Source organism: Coregonus lavaretus (genome assembly GCF_964263955.1).
Source record: "Coregonus lavaretus genome assembly, chromosome: 27".
Classification (NCBI taxonomy): Eukaryota; Metazoa; Chordata; class Actinopteri; order Salmoniformes; family Salmonidae; genus Coregonus; species Coregonus lavaretus.
Genome location: NC_140014.1, coordinates 31440889 through 31463388, shown reverse-complemented (window position 1 = coordinate 31463388; position 22500 = coordinate 31440889). Strand labels below are relative to the sequence as shown.

The 22500-nt window shown below is 44.7% G+C and overlaps 1 protein-coding gene across 6 annotated transcripts in view; it reads left to right on the top strand.

The window, feature by feature from the left end:
* Nucleotides 1-22500, top strand: part of LOC311102962 (disheveled-associated activator of morphogenesis 1-like) — a 70793-nt gene that overhangs the window by 28781 nt on the left and 19512 nt on the right. For 5 of the 6 annotated variants that reach the window (XM_084144461.1, XM_084144462.1, XM_084144460.1 and 2 more), the window contains 17 exons: nt 384-629; nt 3158-3247; nt 6282-6353; nt 7285-7379; nt 8679-9012; nt 9301-9411; nt 9508-9611; nt 9717-9783; nt 9871-9988; nt 10602-10740; nt 11569-11627; nt 11813-12000; nt 12903-13199; nt 13614-13721; nt 16252-16275; nt 17753-17850; nt 19168-19252. In XM_084144461.1, coding sequence (XP_084000587.1) covers nt 447-629; nt 3158-3247; nt 6282-6353; nt 7285-7379; nt 8679-9012; nt 9301-9411; nt 9508-9611; nt 9717-9783; nt 9871-9988; nt 10602-10740; nt 11569-11627; nt 11813-12000; nt 12903-13199; nt 13614-13721; nt 16252-16275; nt 17753-17850; nt 19168-19252 — 2172 coding nt within the window. In that variant the 5' untranslated portion in view covers nt 384-446. The remainder of the gene's footprint in view (nt 1-383; nt 630-3157; nt 3248-6281; nt 6354-7284; nt 7380-8678; nt 9013-9300; nt 9412-9507; nt 9612-9716; nt 9784-9870; nt 9989-10601; nt 10741-11568; nt 11628-11812; nt 12001-12902; nt 13200-13613; nt 13722-16251; nt 16276-17752; nt 17851-19167; nt 19253-22500) is intronic. The other variant, XM_084144464.1, reaches the window with a different exon arrangement.

Sequence of the window (22500 nt, the reverse complement as noted above, 5' to 3'; positions counted from 1 at the left end):
AAAGGAGTAAGGGAGAAAGGAAGGAGCCCTACAATGTGAAGCACATGATGATGAAGGGCTGGCTTGTTAAAAAACATGCTTTTATCTAATTCTCTGAATCAATCAGACTCTCTCATATTATCTGTAGTGTTTCACTGTGTTTTCTCTATAGAGAAGCCAATAATCCAGTGATGGCTCTCTCCCATTGACATGGGACTCTCTGTGTCTCTTTACCTCGACTCATTGTTGGATCTGGTTGTGTAACAGTACATTTAGGCCTGTGTTTTGGAACTCAGCCACCCACATTTGAGTGACATACACCACGCCCTGGGGAAGACATATTCCTGGTGAAACCACTCCGACCATGTATTCCACTAACAGTTTCCCCCTGTCTCCTTCTATAGGGAGCCGTTGTGAGAGACGGTAACGTTCCCTAGAAAGGGCCCAGACCCCGCCACTGCCAAGTCATGGCCCCTCGCAAGCGTCCAGGGCGGGGCCTCTCCGATATATTCTGCTGTTTTAAAGGGAGTGATCACCCGGAGATCACCTACCGCCTCCGCCATGACAGTAACTTCACCCTACAGACCATGGCGCCATCCCTGCCCATGCCGCCTGAGGAGGAGCTGGATGCCATGTTCTCTGAGCTTGTGGTACGTACTGTTCCTGGACTGGGCTTGGCCCACTGCCATGCTGACAAGCTTAATCTTGCTCTCTGTCTCTCTGTCTCTGTCTCTGTCTCTCTCTCTCGCTCTCTCTCTCTTGTCTCTCTCTCTCTCTCTCTTTCTTTCTCTTGTCTCTCTGTCTCTGTCTCTCTCTCGTCTCTCTCTCGCTCTCTGTCTGTCTTCCTGTCATCTGTCTCTCTGTCTGTCTCTCTGTCTCTCTCTACTCTGCCTCTCTCCCCCATACAGAGCTGCTGGTTGGTAGTTAGTTCAGCTCTACACTATAAATAAAATGTAGATGACTAGTAAAGGGATCTTGCCATAAAAAGCACTCTTGTTGACAATGACTTTTAAACAAAATGATTGCGTTGGACGTAAATGTTTTCGTTTGGCTTTCATTTATTACATGATTACAATCTAATCAAAAGCTTTCAGGACTGTGAAGTATTTAACTAGCTTAATCACATGTGAGGGATACGTGGACGGCTGCCATGTTGGAAGGCGAAGCGGCCAGGTCTGCACTTGCTTTACTTCAACTCTGTTTCCAGGGCCTGGCTGTGTTATTGACTCATAAATACTCACTGAGGGAGGGGCTCGCTTTTGATATACTATATGTTCTCTGATATACTCTATGTTTGCTTGTTTCCAGCCAAATCAATGTTTCTTGACTGCAATATAAAGGTGCTTTACTACTAGCTTGAGTACACTAAAACACATGTAGACTGCTCTCTGCACATCAACCATACAGTATTTCAGATAAAGGACCGTTCAGAAAGCTCAGAGGCCCATGGCGTCCTGTTTGTATGGTCAATCGGGTCAGTGCTCATGCCTCTATAAAGATAGAGAATGGCTTCTTCCTAGTCCTCATCCTAATAATCCCAACCTCTCTGTGACCAAACCTCTCTGTGATATTCTGGTTCCTCTCACTAATTATCCATTAAAGGGTTAACAGCTGTGAGTGAGACCATACAGCCCGTCTTCATTTAGATCTGCAGACTCCATTGAGCAGGGGGCCGGTGAGCGTCTGTGCAGGCAGGGGCCACCAGCGCGTGACAGTGCCTGTCCCCCCCCAGCAGCAGCCAGCAGAGCAGCCAGTGGTACGGTTGGGCCCCTCGCCTCGCAGGGCTGCACGCGCTCTGCCGAGTCACTCGTCCCTGGCACTGGCCAAACAGGCCTCCTGCAGAGAACCCATCTGCAGCCATTGTGTCCTGACGGGACCTCTCACAATGGGCCAAAACAGAGATGTCAAACAGTGTCAGCCTAAACCCTAGTCTGGTAAACACCCTGGCTCTATGCCTCAGGACGAGGGAAATATGGCTTGGGCCATGTTCAGTGAGCACGAAACGGAAGAAAATATTCCAAAACGCTGATAGACGAGGGGATGTTGCCAACCATCTTTGAAAGAAGAAGAAGAATACAGGATACATAGTGAGACCTGTGTTTGTTCTTCTCTTTTAAGTTATTTATATTACTTCAAAGGTTGGCAGCTAAACGATTGAGGAAACGCTCTAGTTATCTCTGTTATTTCAGTCCTCCATTCTGTCCGTCCGGCCGTCCCTCCGTCCGTTGATGTACCAGCCAGTTGTCTCTCTGACTTGGGACTCCATAGGGCTCGTCTGGATAAGATCAGGCCTGTAGCTTGGCAGACCTGGAGAAGAGATGTGGCATCTGGCAGTGACGTTTTCTCTCTGGTATGCCTGTTGTTCACACTGGACTATCTGCTCTGCTATTGCTACTCTGTTTAGATTGGTTTTATGTTAGCCACATTTCATGCTGTCTGTTGGTCAAAACCATTAATTTTTTCACTCCTCTCCTCCACCTCCTCCAGTCATCACAGTGCTGTTATGAAGAGAGATAGTTGACCTGGCTGTTAATAATAACTTGCACATGAAGTTGATGTATTTGCACCCAAACATATCGTTTGAGAATGATCCAGTTCAGGCAGGAATGCTGATGCATTATGGTTGTTGTCATTGAAATAGGGTGTTGTAGGGTCGCTCTTAATGTAATAATTGATATCCCACTTGGCAGCCGTCCTGTCCGGAATCTTTCCAATGGAATTCTATGGGATGTCAATATTAATCTGATATTGCAGGGACAATGGATGTTTGGCTGTAAGTGGTCATGATTGGTAACAGACACAGAGAGCAGACAGTGGATCAATGACGCTGCAGGCTGGTTTAGATGCAGGGAACAGCAGACACACACAGATGGAGCATTTGAGTTCATAATGTATCTTTCTATTATCAGCACATCTTCTCATATCTTTAGCTTGATCAATCCGCTTTCTGTCTTACTCACGAAACCAGTTTGAAAGCGAAAACAAAATCTTGTGAGAAATCACAAAGCCAAGATCACTTAAGAACACTGGATCAGCTTACAATTAGCATAATACGAGTTTTCCATGGATCAGGAAAGATTAGGTAGTCCCTCTTACCACAAGTTCATGAAAGTGTGTCAGACATGGAGGTGCCTAATATCCCACTAAGACAGTACTCTGTTCCTCTCTCTCTCTGCAGGATGAGCTGGACCTGTCAGGGAAACACAGGGAAGTCATGTTCGCCCTGCCAGCTGAGAAGAAATGGCAGATGTACTGCAGCAAGAAGAAGGTACGTTTAAGGCCACTTGACTAGTAGTTAGTGTGCGTGTAACCTCAATGTGTTTTGTTTCTGTCTGCACTGTGTTTGCGTGAGAGAGAGTATGCCTGAGAGTGTGTGTGTGTGTGCATCTCTCTCTCTCTCTGTGTACATTATCTACAGTATCTAGAGGGAATGTCTGCTGAGCTCTGCTAGTGTTTGGGAAATATTTTCATTGCGATTGAAACAAATGAGCTGGTTTTGCAGCTGGACTGCGAGAGAGTGAGAGAAGAGGGAGAGAGAGGGAGGGGGAGGGCATGGGAGAGAGAGAGAGAGAGGGGAGGGGAGGGGAGGGGAGGGGAGAGGGAGGGAGGGGAGAGGGAGGGAGGGAGGGAGAGTGAGTGAGAGAGAGTGGCAGGAAGAGCGAGAGGGAGAGAGAGGGAGAGGGGGATGGAGAGATGGAAAGAGAGAGCAGTGTGATAGAGAGAGAGAGAGACGGTGAGAGAGAGGGTGTGTGAGTGGTCAGGCAGTGAGAGAGAGCAGATCTATCCTCTAAGTCTCTGTGAAAGAGCTCTTTTATCATTGCTGCCAGACAGAACATGGGGCCAACACAGCCCCCCCGTCCCCCTCCACTCCCCACCTCCGTGCCCTAACCCCAATTCAGCCTAGTCAACACATCAAAGCCCTCCGCTGGTGTTGCAGCGCTCTAATAGGAACTTAACCCCATCGTTGGGGAGTTGTGCTGTTCCCCTTTAATGGATTGGATACATTTCCTGGAAGGACGTTCTCATCTATCATGACCGACTGTAGATCATAAATCTCACTAGTGAATTCTATGAATATAGAAGACTGGCTGACATGCCGTATTAAAGTACATACTGATGTCATGCCTCTAACACACAGACCTAACCTAAACAACAACGTTTTATCCAGTGAGGTATTGCATGGGATTGACTTCATAAAGGATAGGGTTTGGCTGAATGTGAGGTCCCCCCTGGTCTGTAACAGCTCTGTAATTGGTGGGTTTCTGTTGTCTGGCATGTCCTGCCCTGTAAGACCTCGTTAAGAGAGAGAGAGAGAGTACTGCTGTGCTGCCATAGAAACGCCAGTGCAGCTGCTGTCTGTCGACCAGTAGGCAGCTGTCTTCTCCATGTTGTGCTCTGAGTGGCATGGCCAGTAGCCAATAGCAGGTGTTGGTTTCTCCGAGCCAAGGTAGAGCTTATTCACTTCCTGTCATATTACATAACATTAATGTCCAGTGTACACGTCTTGTCTCAATAACGTCACGGTTCTCACCTAGTCTGGGATCCAAACTGCTCTGTTTCACTACTGCTGATCGGTGAAGTGACTCAATAGTGAAATCAAGCAATATTCAGTTTGGATTGTAGACTAGATCTCACCGCCACTTTACCTGAATCTACCAGCCCCAACTGCCAAGGGGGTGAATGTGGGGTTCTTTTTAGCGTTCTCTGTGATGTCTTATTGACCTACTTAGAGAGCCCCAGCTTACCAGTCTTCCAGTAAGTACTGGGAGATATAGCAGCACAACTACTGACCTCATTCCTGCTGACCCACTCCTCATTCCTGCTGACCCACTCTTTGGCCTCCATCTGTGAGTGTATCCCTGGCTTGTATCTATGGTCCTGCACTGGACTTTCCGTGGTTCATGATGGATGCTAATCAATGTGCGCCTTGCTACCACACAGCTGTGACCTTCATGTTGTCCAACTTGACCCTCATGCATCAGGGAATTGGTGATTGGAGCATACTGATTGCTGAAAGGCCCTCTCTTACCCTTAAGGTATATTATTTTTGAATGAAGATCTACTCAACCATTTAATAAATTCAGCTGCCTGAAATATAGCCTGGTTCCATCCTTATAATCTCATTGCTCATGTGATGAGGATGGATGGGAATCTGAGTTACTAACCCCTCATCAGGGAGAGATAGCTCCAGCTCCTTTGTTTTCACAGAGGATGTGTCTGCTTTCTGGACCCCTTTAATGGGATATTGTGTTGACCTTTACTAAGCCTGTGAGAAAAGCCACTGTGGAGAGATAGATCAGCTGGGTAGTTAAATTAAGAAGCCCAGTCAATCTGATTACCTAACCACACCTGTGGGGGCTTCAATTACAAGTGGACTGGACAATAATGGAACAAGGACACTGAATTTAGCTGCCTTCAGCTGCCAGAATTCAGCTGCTTGAAATATAGCCTGGTTCCGTCCTTATAATCTCATTGCTCATGTGATAAGGATGGATGGGAATCTGAGTTACTAACCCCTCAGCAGGGAGAAAAAATGGCATCTGGAAGAATTTCTCTTTTGAAATGATTGTGGAAGAATGTTTGAGAGAACATGTGTAATGAAGGCTGGTCTCGATATATGTCTTGTCCTGGTCATTGCAGTGAATGTACGATGGCATTGTTTCAGATCATCAACCTTTATAGAAAGCAAATGCTACCATCTGTTGAGAACCCATAACTAAGGAGGGAGAAGGCATGTACTGGACATCACTCTAGACTGTTCATGCTCAGCCAAAAACCTCAGACAAAATGGACCACTTGAGCCTAATTCCTCTCCAGTGATACACAGGGGATTTATGAGAATCTCTGAGCTGAGCTGAGCTGAGGCTACACAGAAACCTTATACAGTATATGTGAGACAGAGAGCCAGGTGAGAGCCTGAGAGTACATATATGGTGTGGTTGTGTTCTCAAAGGGAGACTGGGCTGGAAATGACTGAGGGCAGTCCAGTTCACACGCTTCCATTGTCACTGGTAGGAGTTCAGCAGCAATTACACACCAGTGGGTTGGTTTATATGGGGGTTATTAGGCCTTGGAGGAATGCTCTGTTCTCAGGCTTTGTACTGTACTGTTCAATACAGGGTTTGGATGTCAGGATGATATGATGGTCAAGGAAAATGTAGGAGTGAATGTGGTGGTGGAGGAAGGTGTGTGTGTAGTTCTGTGTCTGCCTGAGTATGTGTGTGTGTGAGTATGTGTGTGTGTGAGTATGTGTGTGAACGTGTGTGTGTGTTGTATCTAACCCTTTGTCTGTCTGTTTTCAGGAGGGAGAAGAGAGCAAAGGTGCGACTAGCTGGCCAGAGTTCTACATCGACCAGTTGAATTCCATGGCTGCTGTAAGTGTCCTTCTCCCCTCATCAAATACCCAATCTGTAATGCACAACAACCAGCCAACCATGAAGACATGCTGTAGACATGTGATTTGGGTGTTCCACTAGCCGCTACGGGCATCTCTCTAAAAGCTTATGGTCTGATGCTAAATCTTTGGGAAATTGGAGTAAATTAGGGGGGGTAATATCAATTAGTTTTATAGGAGGGGGGATCTGTGTGTGTGTCTTTTTATAACGCTAGATATGTCTTGCATCTGTAAACAACTATGAAAACCCTCACACTATTATATTAGTCAAAGATACCTTTATTTAGTATGACCTTTATTTAACCTGGTAAGGTATTGAAAATGATGATGACCTGAGAAGGCTTGTCCACCTGAACATGCACTATTTGACAAGCTGATGAAGTTAACCTGTGTTACCTCAAAGGATTCTCACACCCTGGAGGTGTGGTATTAAATCTCCACACACTTCCTCTGGAGCTGAGGCAGTAGTCCTGGGAGGGGGAACCCTGTGGGCTATTTTATAATCATTTTCCCAGGGCAGTAGAGTAGCACTAGGGCTGGCAGGTGAGAGCTTCTGGTTGGATCCCTAACCTCTAACTGTTAATACAGTGTGTAGCCTGCGCCAGACCCTGTAGAGGAAATGAACTCCAGTCATGTATCCGTGAAGGAACTAGCAGTGGGCTGCTGGGATAATGGGATAAGAGCTGCCTGCTGTTGGTCTACAGCCAGGGATACTAGTTTACTGAGCAGGTTCCTTCCTAGCACCGTGAATCATAGGTCAGGGGGTCAAAGTTCATCTGGCCTGGGAACAAAGAGAGAACCGTAATGGTCCTAGAACAGAGCCTTGCGGGACATAATTTGAGTTTGATAAGTGAGTACATTGTCATTGAGTCTTCTCGTCTAACAAGTTTTCTCAATGTTTTCATCAACAGAGGAAGACTCTTATTGCTCTGGAAATGGAGGATGAGGAAGAGAGGAACAAGACCATAGAGAGCTTGAAGACCGCTCTAAGGACTCAACCCATGAGGTATACCAGTGACACTGATACACTCATGCTCCTTTTCATGCATACTTGTTCTCATATGCATGCATTCAGTTATGATGTGCGCTATGTACAGTATGTGTTTGTGAAACCGAAGGCCGAAAACTGAAGAATTGCAGTGTGACGTTACTTCACTGGATAGCCTTGCTTGTGAGAAGGACCCATTGTAATAATATCCATGTAGATAACATGATATAGAGTTTCCTTTTATTTTCTGAGTCATTAATTCTGATAAACTCATATTCTATTTTCTATAAGTCATAATAGAGGATGACAAATCAAATCAAATGTTATTTGTCACATGCTTCGTAGACAACAGGTGTAGACTAACAGTGAAATGCTTACTTACAGGCACTTCCCAACAGTGCAGAGAATGCCTTAGTGAGTCTGCTATTTGCACAAAGGAGGTTGGGTTAATTCACTGTGCTTAGAGTCTCCCAGAGTCCATTCATCGTCATTAGAGTGATCTAATATGATTCATCAATAGGCTAGACTTCGTGTTGAGAGCCATTCAACAGCCCCAGCTCATTCATTATGCTGCCACTTCCCTCTCCAGTCCAAACACCACTGCACTAATATGATATTACAGCCCTGTAGCCCACACATAATAGACTAGCCAGACACACACACACACACACACACACACACACACACACACACACACACACACACACACACATACACACACACACACACACACACACACGTGGCATAATACGTCTTCTCCTTAAGGTCCTCCAGAGGTTAGGTCAACACTGCCCTTCTCACCTCTGACCTCTAACCCCTCCCAAGTGTTATGGTAGTCTGTAACCAATGTGCTTTCTCTGTTTTCCTCCAGCCTGTGTTATTGTGCTAAATGGTGCTTGACTGCTGGCTAAAGATGTTTATTTTTCCACTGTTCAATTCCACTAGCTTATATTGAACATGCATACGAACAGACGCACGCACACTCCCATACACCTGTCACTAATGTTTATAGCTTCCATCTCTCCATTTTCTAATGAAACGCAGTCAACTACGAAATTAGTTTCTCTCGTCAAAGTAAAAGAGGGGTGTAGTAGTCACTGATTGTGTATTGTTCAGGAACAGAATGGTATTTATAGTAAATGTTATCTGTTTCTGGGTCCATCCAAAATTGCATCCTATTCTCTACGTAGTGCACTACATTTGACCAGGGCTCATAGGGCTCTGGTCATAAATCGTGTACTACATAGGGAATAGGGTGCCATTTCGATGCTGCTTCTGTCTCTGACCTTTAACCTCAATCCTCCTCTTCCTCTAAAGGTTTGTGACGCGGTTCATCGACCTGGACGGCCTAACCTGCATCCTGAACTTCCTGAAGAGCATGGACTACGAGACCACCGAATCCCAGATCCACACGTCGCTGATCGGCTGCATCAAGGCTCTGATGAACAACTCCCAGGGCCGCTCCCATGTGCTCTCTCACACAGAGAGCATCAACATCATTGCCCAGAGCCTGGCCACTGAGAACGTCAAGACCAAGGTGGCGGTGCTGGAGATCATGGGCGCTGTTTGTCTGGTGCCAGGAGGCCACAGGAAGATCCTGGAGGCCATGCTGCACTACCAGAAGTTTGCATGCGAAAGGACTCGCTTCCAGGTGGAGGGACAGACACCTATACCTCATAGACATCACTGTAGCCAAGCGTTCACTAGGGATTTTCACACTGTAATGTGTTACCCCAAGGCTTTCCTTAACCCTGTGTTAAGACTGTCCCAGAGTTATGTTGCATGGTCTCATTCACTCAACATATTGAACTTTCAGGCGTCACTCTAAATAGTGTTGTGTTTGCGACCACAGCAATGTTTTTCTTATGTCCATACACCTAGAATAACAATGTCTGTACTGATGCTTAGTCCTTCTTTCTCTCCTATGCTCCTGTCTTAGACTCTGCTGAATGACCTGGACAAGAGTACGGGGCGCTACAGGGACGAGGTCAATCTGAAAACAGCCATCATGTCCTTCATCAATGCAGTGCTCAGTCAGGGAGCAGGGGAGGTGAGGGCTCCTCTTCCTCTCTAAGTCTTTACCCTCTTATGGTCGTGTTGGTTGTCTTCAGAGAGTCTTAACTGCTATGTGTACTGTACTCCGCAGTCAAGCTTTGAGTTCAGAATTCACCTGAGGTACGAGTTCCTTATGTTGGGCATCCAGCCGGTCATCGATAAACTGAGGTCCCACGACAACTCAACGTTAGACAGGTGAGTGAAGTCAAGACTGGTATAGTACATTTCAGATCTAGACCACACTGTCATACCCAACTGCAGTAGATTGTGTCTGACCATGAGGTGTTTGTTGTCTTCCAGGCATTTGGACTTCTTTGAGATGCTGAGAAACGAGGATGAACTGTCTTTGGCAAAACGCTTTGACACCGTGAGTAACGATTGACCTATACAGTACATGTAGTTTACAATGGTCATTTCTCTGTCCACTAATATCACATTGTTGTTGTTGTTGCAGGTGCACATTGACACAAAAAGTGCCACACAAGTGTTTGAACTCATAAAGAAGAAGATGAGCCACACAGATGCACACCCACACTTTATATCTGTCTTACAACACTGTCTCCTTATGCCTTGTAAGTGCTGCTTGCCGTCCGCCATTTCTCTAAAGTTGTTTGAGTTCACCAAGACTCTTCAGACCTCTCCTCATTTTATATCTTTGAGAACTGGACAGTTTTTTTTCTCAGAGGGATCCAAAGTGGTTATAAATCAGTGTTTTTAATGCCTTTTTAGGACGGATGTTAAAATTACGTCCTCTCTAGGGAGTTCTAAATATCTGGAAATTATTGTTGGAATTCTGCCTATGTGAGGTATTTCTCTCTAGAAGGTATTCTATCTGTCGATAAGAACTTTCTACATTATAGCGGTAATGTTGTTCCTCCACATTGCTTTAGCTATGGTTATGTTGTCCTGAGGGAGCTGACTTCAGCCTGATCTCTCCACTTAGACTATCTCCTTAATGTGTTGCTATGTGTATGGTACTGTTTCCCGGACATGGATTTAGCCTAGTACTGGACTAAGAAGCACTCTCAATGGACAATCTCCATTGAACATGCGTTTTACTCCAGGACTATACTTAGTTTGTGTTCAGTAAACAGGCCCTAGGTCTTCATTGTTGCGTATGCATTGGCTGGTGCAATCAAATGTTCCATTTGTGTATTAATAAAGTGATCTCTTCTTTTCTCACAGACAAGCGTAGTGGGAACACGGTGCAGTACTGGCTCCTCCTGGACCGTATCGTCCAGCAGATCGTCCTGCAGAACGACAAAGGTCATGACCCTGACGTCACCCCTCTGGAGAACTTCAACGTGAAGAACGTGGTGCGAATGTGAGTGAGAGGAGAGGAACAAGAGGGGGATAAATGTTTTGACATGTTTGAGTCGGTTTGACGTCCTCCCCACCTCGCACGGCAGAGCACCGACTGTCTTCATCGTAAATCTCCATGTGTTATTTAACATGCTTCGTTCTAGAAATGGCTTTAAACCCAAATATGGTGATCATGACTAAAATCTGTACTGTATATTCACTCATGAGTTCATCTTATCCTCGGCTTAATACAGTGGCCATAATCATAATCACTCTTGATCAAGGTACTGTACATCACAAATACTAAATGTAAATCATAGCATTTCTATATATCTGTATTTCCCATGATCTCCTTCATTTTACAATCCTTTTCAATACTATCTGCTGGTCTAGCATGAATACCCTGATCCCTTAATACTCGCCACAAATCAGCAAGTCATTTTGTGGATTTTACCGGGATTTTCATAATTTGTTTTTGGAAATATAATCCCAAACTCTTAATCCATAGTGAAAGCACTTTGATCTGGTTTTTGGATGAAGAAGTCAGTGAGATGTACATTTCCAAACACACATAGACAGAAACGTCAGTCAACCCCCTGCAGCTGCCTCTTGCAAATCTCAATCAGACTCTGGGTATAAAGTCTGACTGTCTCTGGTTAGGTTTAGAAGAAGCTTACAGGTTCCCTGTTGTTAACTCTGATCACCAATGACTTGTCTAATTAATCTGTTTTTATAACTAAGCCTATGCCTAACCTCAGTGGGATGTAATGCCTAGTGGGATTGTGCAGTGGTGTTGTGATGTCTTAATACCTCAGATACCTAGCCTAACCTCCTCTGTTCTTTTGCTCAGGCTGGTTAACGAGAATGAAGTCAAACAGTGGAAAGAACAGGCTGAGAAAATGAGAAAAGGTACACACACTAATGGTCTCTGGTTTCTATTAGCAATGGAACTGTCGAAAGGCAGACCCTCCTGTACTGTGTATCATCATACTGCTGACTGCTCTGGTCTGGTCTGGTTTGGTTTGATCTGGTGTGCTCTGATCTGGTCTGGTCTGGTTTGATCTGATCTGGTCTGAACTGGTCTGATTTCTCAGACCACCATGAGCTGCAGCAGAAGTTTGACAAGAAGGAACGTGAATGTGACGCCAAGACCCAGGAGAAGGAGGACATGATGCAGACGCTGAATAAGATGAAGGAGAAGCTGGAGAAAGAGTCCAGTGAGCACAAGCAGGTCAAGCAGCAAGTGGCCGACCTCTCCGCCCAGCTGCATGACCTCAGCACTGTACGTTTGTTTGTTTAGATCTCTGTTCTAGTTCACGATAGGGCTAATCTTCCAAGACTCCATAGAAAAACATAGAAAATACAATTGCATTAGAAAATGCATTGTAATTTCACGTTACACAATCACATCTTTACATCCTCCTCCTCCCTTTAGCTTTTCCAATCAGGAATAAATGCACAATGTTTTGGTTATGGCACAGTTGAATATCAAACATGGCCTCTGTCCTCGTAGTCTGTTCCCAGATCTGTTTATGCTGTCTTGCGAACTCCTATGGTCATTGTCATGCTAAACAACAACCATAGGAGTTGGCTATACAGCGCGACAGATTTGGGACCAGGCTAATGTCTTCTTTCGGATTTATTTGACAATTTAAAAACTCAAATACAACCACAAATGTGGATACAATGCAACAAAAACCTTTGAGGATAAAAAGGAAACGTTAAAAACATATTTGTATTGTGGTTCTGTTCAAACATCAAACAAACACATTCACAGCTAAAAGCTGAATTGAAGTAAACAACACATGGCCTAAATAATTCAACTGTGCAAAGACCAAAACAATAACACATTTTCAATAGTCCTCCAGATGACAGCGGTTGCTGTCCTTGGTAAATAGCTTGCAAAACTAGCTAGCCAGCGTCCTTCACTGTCCAAACCGCATGGTTTTCCCCTTAGCTCAGTTTAGGAGCGGATACACAGGATGTTTGATTAGAGCACAGTTAGACATGAACATCCACACAACAACATTGCCTTGTGATGTTCTTCCAAGTCAATATATGTTGATTAGAACTGCTCTAGCTAGTACAGAGTGTTTCTAGGATTTCTATTATGGAACATAGATAATGTTGTAGTACGTCCAGTACTAATCGAATGTACATCCCAATGTCTCCCATCGTTTTCAGAGACCAAATCCAAGTGTTCCTGGTGGTCCTCCATTCATACCTGGGGCCCCTGGAGGTCCCATACCCCCACCTCCCATGCAGGCTGGCATGCCCCCAGCCCCTCTACCACTCACTCAGGGCATGCCTCCACCACCACCACCACCCCCTCCACCCGGTGGACCCCCACCGCCTCCGGGCATGGCTCCCTTCGGTCTCCCTCCTCCCCCTGGAGCTCCAATGGGACCTGGGCTTAAGAAGAAGAACATCCCCCAGCCCTCCAACCCACTCAAGTCATTCAACTGGGCCAAGCTGGCTGAGGTCAGTGAGTGCTGCTTAGTCAGGTACCAGCCCTTAATTTTGACCAGCCCTATGGACCCTGATCAAAATTAATGCACTTAGTAGGGAATAGGGTGCCATTTGGGACATGTTTTGTGCATCTCTGTCCATAACAGAGGGAGTGATTGTTGTGCTGCTGAGGCAGACAGAAAATAGTTTTTTTTGTAGTTACACCTCAGTGGCCAGGGGTAATGAAGGATAAGGAAGGCCCAATGCTTTATCTCTTGCATTGTTTGCACAATGGCATGAAATCAATATAGCAAACAAGCCCTGGGTGTGTTTTTATGTTGTTGTAGTAACCTTTAGAGTTCCAGGGGTGTATGTATGGCCTGTGTTGTAATTGACTCAGCTATTACAGTCTTAGTTATGGATGGGGGCTGTTTTGATTTGTTGCAGAATAAGCTGGAGGGCACTGTGTGGACGGACGTCGATGACATCAAGGTTTTCAAAATCCTGGACCTTGAGGACATCGAGAAGACCTTCTCTGCATACCAGAGACAGCAGGTACAGTCTAACACCTAAATACCAAAGTATTACTGTAGGGAAATGGCATTTCAGTATATAGCAATTCACCCTTAAGGACAAGATACAAGACCCCAAATCAATTTGCATGTAACTACTCGGAGCGTTTCCATGGCCACCGACCATGCTGTTCCAGCAAATACTGCTTGCTAGTGATAAACACATGCATGCCATTGCACTCCGTAACTGAATCCTTCCAGCAGCACTTCTCAACACATTGTCTGGAACTGGCTCAGAAGGATATCAGGCCATTACAGTGCTTTTTTTAATAGCCTGGTCTCAGATCAGTTTGTGCTGTCTTGCCAACACCTAGGATGACAATGACCATAAGGATTGGCAAGACAGCACAAACAGATCTGGGACCAGGCTATCTTTTTTAGGTCTGTTCAAATTAGTCATCTACAGTGAGGGAAAAAAAGTATTTGATCCCCTGCTGATTTTGTACATTTGCCCACTGACAAAGACATGATCAGTCTATAATTTTAATGGTAGGTTTATTTGAACAGTGAGAGACAGAATAACAACAAAAAAATCCAGAAAAACACATGTCAAAAATGTTATAAATTGATTTGCATTTTAATGAGGGAAATAAGTATTTGACCCCTCTGCAAAACATGACTTAGTACTTGGTGGAAAAACCCTTGTTGGCAATCACAGAGGTCAGACGTTTCTTGTAGTTGGCAACCAGGTTTGCACACATCTCAGGAGGGATTTTGTCCCACTCCTCTTTGCAGATCTTCTCCAAGTCATTAAGGTTTCGAGGCTCCCTCCACAGATTTTCTATGGGATTAAGGTCTGGAGACTGGCTAGGCCACTCCAGGACCTTAATGTGCTTCTTCTTGAGCCACTCCTTTATTGCCTTGGCTGTGTGTTTTGGGTCATTGTCATGCTGGAATACCCATCCACGACCCATTTTCAATGCCCTGGCTGAAGGAAGGAGGTTCTCACCCAAGATTCGACGGTACGTGGCCCGTCCATCGTCCCTTTGATGCGGTGAAGTTGTCCTGTCCCCTTAGCAGAAACACCCCCAAAGCATAATGTTTCCACCTCCATGTTTGACGGTGGGGATGGTGTTCTTGGGGTCATAGGCAGCATTCCTCCTCCTCCAAACATGGCGAGTTGAGTTGATGGCAAAGAGCTCAATTTTGGTCTCATCTGACCACAACACTTTCACCCAGTTCTCCTCTGAATCATTCAGATGTTCATTGGCAAACTTCAGACGGGCCTGTATATGTGCTTTCTTGAGCAGGGGGACCTTGTGGGCGCTGCAGGATTTCAGTCCTTCACGGCGTAGTGTGTTACCAATTGTTTTCTTGGTGACTATGGTCCCAGCTGCCTTGAGATCATTGACAAGATCCTCCCGTGTAGTTCTGGGCTGATTCCTCACCGTTCTCATGATCATTGCAACTCCACGAGGTGAGATCTTGCATGGAGCCCCAGGCCGAGGGAGATTGACAGTTATTTTGTGTTTCTTCCATTTGCAAATAATCGCACCAACTGTTGTCACCTTCTCACCAAGCTGCTTGTCGATGGTCTTGTAGCCCATTCCAGCCTTGTGTAGGTCTACAATCTTGTCCCTGACAACCTTGGAGAGCTCTTTGGTCTTGGCCATGGTGGAGAGTTTGGAATCTGATTGATTGATTGCTTCTGTGGACAGGTGTCTTTTATACAGGTAACAAGCTGAGATTAGGAGCACTCCCTTTAAGAGTGTGCTTCTAATCTCAGCTCATTACCTGTATAAAAGACACCTGGGAGCCAGAAATCTTTCTGATGGAGAGGGGGTCAAATACTTATTTCCCTCATTAAAATGCATATCAATGTATAACATTTTTGACATGCGTTTTTCAGGATTTTGTTGTTGTTATTCTGTCTCTCACTGTTCAAATAAACCTACCATTAAAATTATAGACTGATCATGTCTTTGTCAGTGGGCAAACGTACAAAATCAGCAGGGGATCAAATAATTTTTTCCCTCACTGTACCTTGTGAGTGTTATGGGGAACCAGACATAACAGGAATGTTTGCAACAGGAAGTAGCCATACTGATAACATGGTCCTTGGATAGTTTACTAGTGCTGCATGCGAAGTGAGGCATATTTCACTAAGCCTCTATATGTCCACATTGTCTACTGTAGTTCAATTGAAATCCTCCAGATAGCTTTTCCCATAACCAACCTAATAAGACTGTGATTGTAAAGGTTATACTAGGGCCCTATTCCCATTACTAACTGCCCTTAAGGGTACAAATAAAGTTGCATGGAATTCCTTTAGTCTTATAAGGACTTTATGAGTTTTAAGCCATGCTGTCTATGATGTGTCTGAACACAGTTATTTGCATCTCTGACTCACTCTGCTACTCAGGATTCTGCTTGTCCTCACAAACAAATGCATCACTGATCTGCTGAGCTGGCCCTTTTTTTGCTGTAATTCACCATACATAGCCTACTGCATCTTGTAATTAATAATAATGAATGCTGCATCTTCCTTGCTTTCTGCCCATTCGCCTGTTTAGGACTTCTTAACATTGAACAATAAGGTGAGTGACCTCTGACCTCTCTATGTGACCTTTACCCTGCTCTGCCTTTGCGACGTGTCTGTCTTCATGCTCGTTACCGTCCTTCATCGTACGCTTCTCTCTCTCTCTCTCTCACTCGACTCTGTCCTGTTTATGTCTGCATGGGGATTGGTGGGCATGTGTGTATTTCTCTGTGTGTGTGTATTTCTGTGTGTGTGTGTGTATTTCTGTGTGTGTGTGTGTGTGTGTGTCTGTGTCGATAGGTGAAATGTCTTCCTGCAGCCTCAGTGTTTCTGTGCATTCATTCTTTCAGTCAATAGCTAGATGATGTCTTTTTAGAATATACTTCTAAACACACTACCACGTTGTTTGAATGAACTATTTCAGTTTTATTGGTTACCATTTCAAGATGTTTCTGTGCATAATTAGCCAAATTGGTTTTGTGGCACGCAGTCAATTCTGCAAGCAGCTGGAGTCTTGCAACTATAAAAAGTGCCAGATATCCTTTTTCCAAAAACAAATCTCTCCTGTATTCTTTGAGTGAAGCCCCCCAAATAAACACATGCACTTATTCACCAAACACACCATTTCACACAGCCTGTTTCCCAGCTGCCCTCCATTTGGCAGTTTCAAATACTGACCCAGTCAGAGTAACAATTTGCTGTTTTATGTTCATACTGTGGTCTCCTGTGCATCTTGGGCTTTTGTTAAGGTTTATGGTGCATGCATATGGGTATTGTGTCTAGTCTTTTTGTGTTTATGTGTGTGTGTGTGTCCCTATCTGGTGTCTATTTGCCTGTTGTTGACCGGTTACTATGCACCATCGTTTTTATGGAGATAATATGAGACAGCAGGTGGGGAAATGGAAGAAGCCTTAATAAAAACACTTGTTCCCATTGCCGTTGTTCAACAGCTAAAAAGTATGCAGATGTGAGTCAGCCACAGCTCTCCACCAAACAGCCTTGGGGCACTGTTATTCATGGTCCGTATTCATTAGGAACTAAATGAAAACTGACTGAAACAGGGAGGGATTACATGGACTTATATCATAAGAAACGCTCATTTTTGTTTTCCGTTGCAAAATGTTTTGCTGAGTGTGCCCTAATGAATACAACCCTGGTGTACTGGGTGTGGCTCTTTCTCCCAGAGAAAGTAATTTTAAGGTCATGTAGTCACAAGATTTTACTGCGTTCAGCAAATACTCCATACAAAAGTGCTTAAGTGTGATGAATGATATACAATTGTGTGTTTATTAAACAGTAACGCAGTCAAACTCTAGCTCGGTTAGTGTGTCATTTAAGGTCATATACAGTAGTACAACAAGACGTTGTTGTGTTCTGCATGCTAGCCTTCATCCAAAAGTGCCTAAGTATGATAAATGATATAATATTGTGTGTTTATATGAATGCAACGTGAAGTTCAGCTGTTGGATGTAATCCACTGAGGATTACTGTTCATGTTCCAACTCTTCCCTCCCTCCCAAATGTTCTCCGTCCAGAAAGAGTCTGAAGATGACACAGTGACCTCCAAGAAGGTCAAGGAGCTGTCAGTCATCGACGGTCGCAGAGCCCAGAACTGTAACATCCTCCTCTCTCGGTTAGTAATTGACAGTTTTTACCCCATGACAACATGGCAGAAGTATGTCCTACTTATAGTAGTGGAGATCACTTATTGTGATTGTATCCATCTGATGGGTGCTTGAAATGGCTCTCTCATCACACGCATGTATGCACATGCACGTACACACACACACACACACACACCTCTGTTACTGTACACAGCCAAGTTACATTAAATGCAGATTTACTCTACCATTTGAGCAATTATGTATTTACATCAATTTCGACTCGAGTTGAGAGAAAATGTTTCATATTTGACGATGTGTTTAAGCATCAAGTGCAGCCAAGAATGATATATGTATTTTTGTAATGGAATAATGTTGGTCAGGAACTATTTTCTGTTTCATTACTGTCCTCCCTGGTCTCCATGGCAGCAACCACAAACAAAGAGGGCTGTGTCTTTTCTACAAAGTTAATTTCATGTAGCTATCATTCTCAATTTAACAACTGTGAATGAAACTTAGAAGTTTAAGGGATTCAGCTATTTTTATTGCTTCCTGTCTCATTCAATTTTTATGGTTACAAATGGTGGTTCATTCCTTTTGCCAACTTGCAGACCTGAAAATATGCAAAGTGAGATAAGTTATGCATTAACATGCCTTTTTACTCTTAGCCAACACTTTGAATAAGGCATATATGTATTTAATAATATTGTCATAACTGAACCTTAATTGCTCTGTCATTAGTGTGTGTCTAAATCAGGCATGCTGAATGTGAGACATCCAAAGTCCTGCCAGAAAGCACCGTGGTCTGCGGTGGTAGGCTAGTGCTTCAGGACTAGCTCCTTTACAGCCTTGTGTGTGTGTGTCTGTTCGTGTGTGTGTGGAGAGCTACCCTGTGTTTCTGCCCAAGTCTTTTAGAACTAACTGTGTGTTCATTGGTTTCCTGGCACATGATGATTGTGTTGGTGTGCCAGTGGAGTCTCAGTGTTCAGGCTCAGGCTGTCTGCCACCTGCTCTCTCAGGCTGGCTGGGGGCTAGTAGCTTAAAACATTGACTCTTTGTTTCTGCAACTGCTAAGTGTTCGGGACAGGTTATTTAGCTCGTGACTTTACTCTCTTTATGACTGACACTTACAGTGATTTTCAAAATGGATACTACAACTCTAAATTGACTTACTGATTATTGTGTGAGGCGACACATATAGAACAGTACATAACATGGATGTTAAAACAAACTGTAAACACATCAATAACAAGACATTAACTGGTAAAACTGGTGTCCTCTCCTATTGACCATTTTAGATGTGATGTACAGTAGTCCTCTGTGGTAATGATGATGCTGTTGTGTTGCAGGCTGAAGCTGACCAATGAGGAGATCAAGAGGGCCATACTGACTATGGACGAACACGAGGATCTGCCCAAGGACATGCTGGAGCAGGTGGGCCCTCCTCTCTCTCTCTCTCTGATACAGCATGTTGCCCTCCTCTCTCTCTCTCTGATACAGCATGTAGCCCTCCTCTCTCTCTCTCTGATACAGCATGTAGCACTCCTCTCTCTCTCTCTGATACAGCATGTTGCCCTCCTCTCTCTCTCTCTGATACAGCATGTAGCCCTCCTCTCTCTCTCTCTGATACAGCATGTAGCACTCCTCTCTCTCTCTGATACAGCATGTAGCCCTCCTCTCTCTCTCTCTGATACAGCATGTAGCACTCCTCTCTCTCTCTCTGATACAGCATGTAGCACTCCTCTCTCTCTCTCTGATACAGCATGTTGCCCTCCTCTCTCTCTCTCTCTCTGATACAGCATGTAGCCCTCCTCTCTCTCTCTCTGATACAGCATGTAGCCCTCCTCTCTCTCTCTCTGATACAGCATGTAGCACTCCTCTCTCTCTCTCTGATACAGCATGTTGCCCTCCTCTCTCTCTCTCTCTCTGATACAGCATGTAGCCCTCCTCTCTCTCTCTCTGATACAGCATGTAGCCCTCCTCTCTCTCTCTCTGATACAGCATGTAGCCCTCCTCTCTCTCTCTCTGATACAGCATGTAGCCCTCCTCTCTCTCTCTCTATCTGATACAGCATGTAGCCCTCCTCTCTCTCTCTCTGATACAGCATGTAGCCCTCCTCTCTCTCTCTCTGATACAGCATGTTGCCCTCCTCTCTCTCTCTCTCTGATACAGCATGTAGCCCTCCTCTCTCTCTCTCTGATACAGCATGTTGCCCTCCTCTCTCTCTCTCTGATACAGCATGTAGCACTCCTCTCTCTCTCTCTGATACAGCATGTTGCCCTCCTCTCTCTCTCTCTGATACAGCATGTAGCCCTCCTCTCTCTCTCTCTGATACAGCATGTAGCCCTCCTCTCTCTCTCTCTGATACAGCATGTAGCCCTTCTCTCTCTCTCTCTCTCTCTCTCTCTCTCTCTCTCTCTCTGATACAGCATGTAGCCCTCCTCTCTCTCTCTCTGATACAGCATGTAGCACTCCTCTCTCTCTCTCTGATACAGCATGTTGCCCTCCTCTCTCTCTCTCTGATACAGCATGTAGCCCTCCTCTCTCTCTCTCTGATACAGCATGTAGCCCTCCTCTCTCTCTCTCTGATACAGCATGTAGCCCTCCTCTCTCTCTCTCTGATACAGCATGTTGCCCTCCTCTCTCTCTCTCTGATACAGCATGTTGCCCTCCTCTCTCTCTCTCTGATACAGCATGTTGCCCTCCTCTCTCTCTCTCTGATACAGCATGTTGCCCTCCTCTCTCTCTCTCTCTCTGATACAGCATGTAGCCCTCCTCTCTCTCTCTCTGATACAGCATGTTGCCCTCCTCTCTCTCTCTGATACAGCATGTAGCACTCCCCTCTCTCTCTCTCTGATACAGCATGTAGCCCTCCTCTCTCTCTCTCTGATACAGCATGTTGCCCTCCTCTCTCTCTCTCTCTCTGATACAGCATGTAGCACTCCCCTCTCTCTCTCTCTGATACAGCATGTAGCCCTCCTCTCTCTCTCTCTGATACAGCATGTTGCCCTCCTCTCTCTCTCTCTCTCTGATACAGCATGTAGCACTCCCCTCTCTCTCTCTCTGATACAGCATGTAGCCCTCCTCTCTCTCTCTCTGATACAGCATGTTGCCCTCCTCTCTCTCTCTCTCTCTGATACAGCATGTTGCCCTCCTCTCTCTCTCTCTCTCTGATATAGCATGTAGCCCTCCTCTCTCTCTCTCTGATACAGCATGTTGCCCTCCTCTCTCTCTCTCTGATACAGCATGTAGCACTCCTCTCTCTCTCTCTGATACAGCATGTAGCACTCCTCTCTCTCTCTGATACAGCATGTAGCACTCCTCTCTCTCTCTCTGATACAGCATGTTGCCCTCCTCTCTCTCTCTCTCTCTCTCTCTCTCTCTCTCTCTCTCTCTCTCTCTCTCTCGCTCTCTCTCTCTCTCAATTTCAATTTTTCAATTTAAGGGCTTTATTGGCATGGGAAACGTGTGTTAACATTGCCAAAGCAAGTGAAGTAGATAGTAAACAAAAGTGAAATAAACAATAAATATTAACAGTAAACATTACACTCAGAAGTTTCAAAAGAATAAAGACATTTCAAATGTCATATTATGTATATATACAGTGTTGTAACAATGTGCAAATAGTTAAAGTACAAATGGGAAAATAAATAAACATAAATATGGGTTGTATTTACAATGGTGTTTGTTCTTCACTGGTTGCCCTTTTCTTGTGGCAACAGGTCACAAATCTTGCAGCTGTGATGGCACACTGTGGTTTTTCACCCAGTAGATAAGGGAGTTTATCAAAATTGGATTTGTTTTCGAATTCTTTGTAGATCGCTGTAATCTGAGGGAAATATGTGTCTCTAATAGGGTCATACATTTGGCAGGAGGTTAGGAAGTGCAGCTCAGTTTCCACCTCATTTTGTGGGCAGTGTGCACATAGCCTGTCTTCTCTTGAGAGCCAGGTCTGCCTACGGCGGCCTTTCTCAATAGCAAGGCTATGCTCACTGAGTCTGTACATAGTCAAAGCTTTCCTTAAGTTTGGGTCAGTCACAGTGGTCAGGTATTCTGCCACTGTGTACTCTCTGTTTAGGGCCAAATAGCATTCTAGTTTGCTCTGTTTTTTTGTTTGTTCTTTCCAATGTGTCAAGTAATTCTCTTTTTGTTTTCTCGTGATTTGGTTGGGTCTAGTTGTGTTGTTGTTGTTGTTGTCCTGGGGCTGTGTGGGGTCTGTTTGTGTTTGTGAACAGAGCCCCAGGACAAGCTTACTTAGGGGACTCTTTCCAAGTTCATCTCTCTGTAGGTGATGGCTTTGTTATGGAAGGTTTGGGAATCGCTTCCTTTTAAGTGGTTATAGAATTTAACGGCTCTTTTCTGGATTTTGATAATTAGCGGGTATTGGCCTAATTCTGCTCTGCATGCATTATTTTGTGTTTTACGTTGTACACGGAGGATGTTTTTGCAGAATTCTGCATGCAGAGTCTCAATTTGGTGTTTGTCCCATTTTGTGAATTCTTGGTTGGTGAGCGGACCCCAGACCTCAGAACCATAAAGGGCAATGGGTTCTATAACTGATTCAAGTATTTTTAGCCAGATCCTAATTGGTATGGCAAATTTTATGTTCCTTTTGATGGCATAGAAGGCCCTTCTTGCCTTGTCTCTCAGATCGTTCACAGCTTTGTGGAAGTTACCTGTGG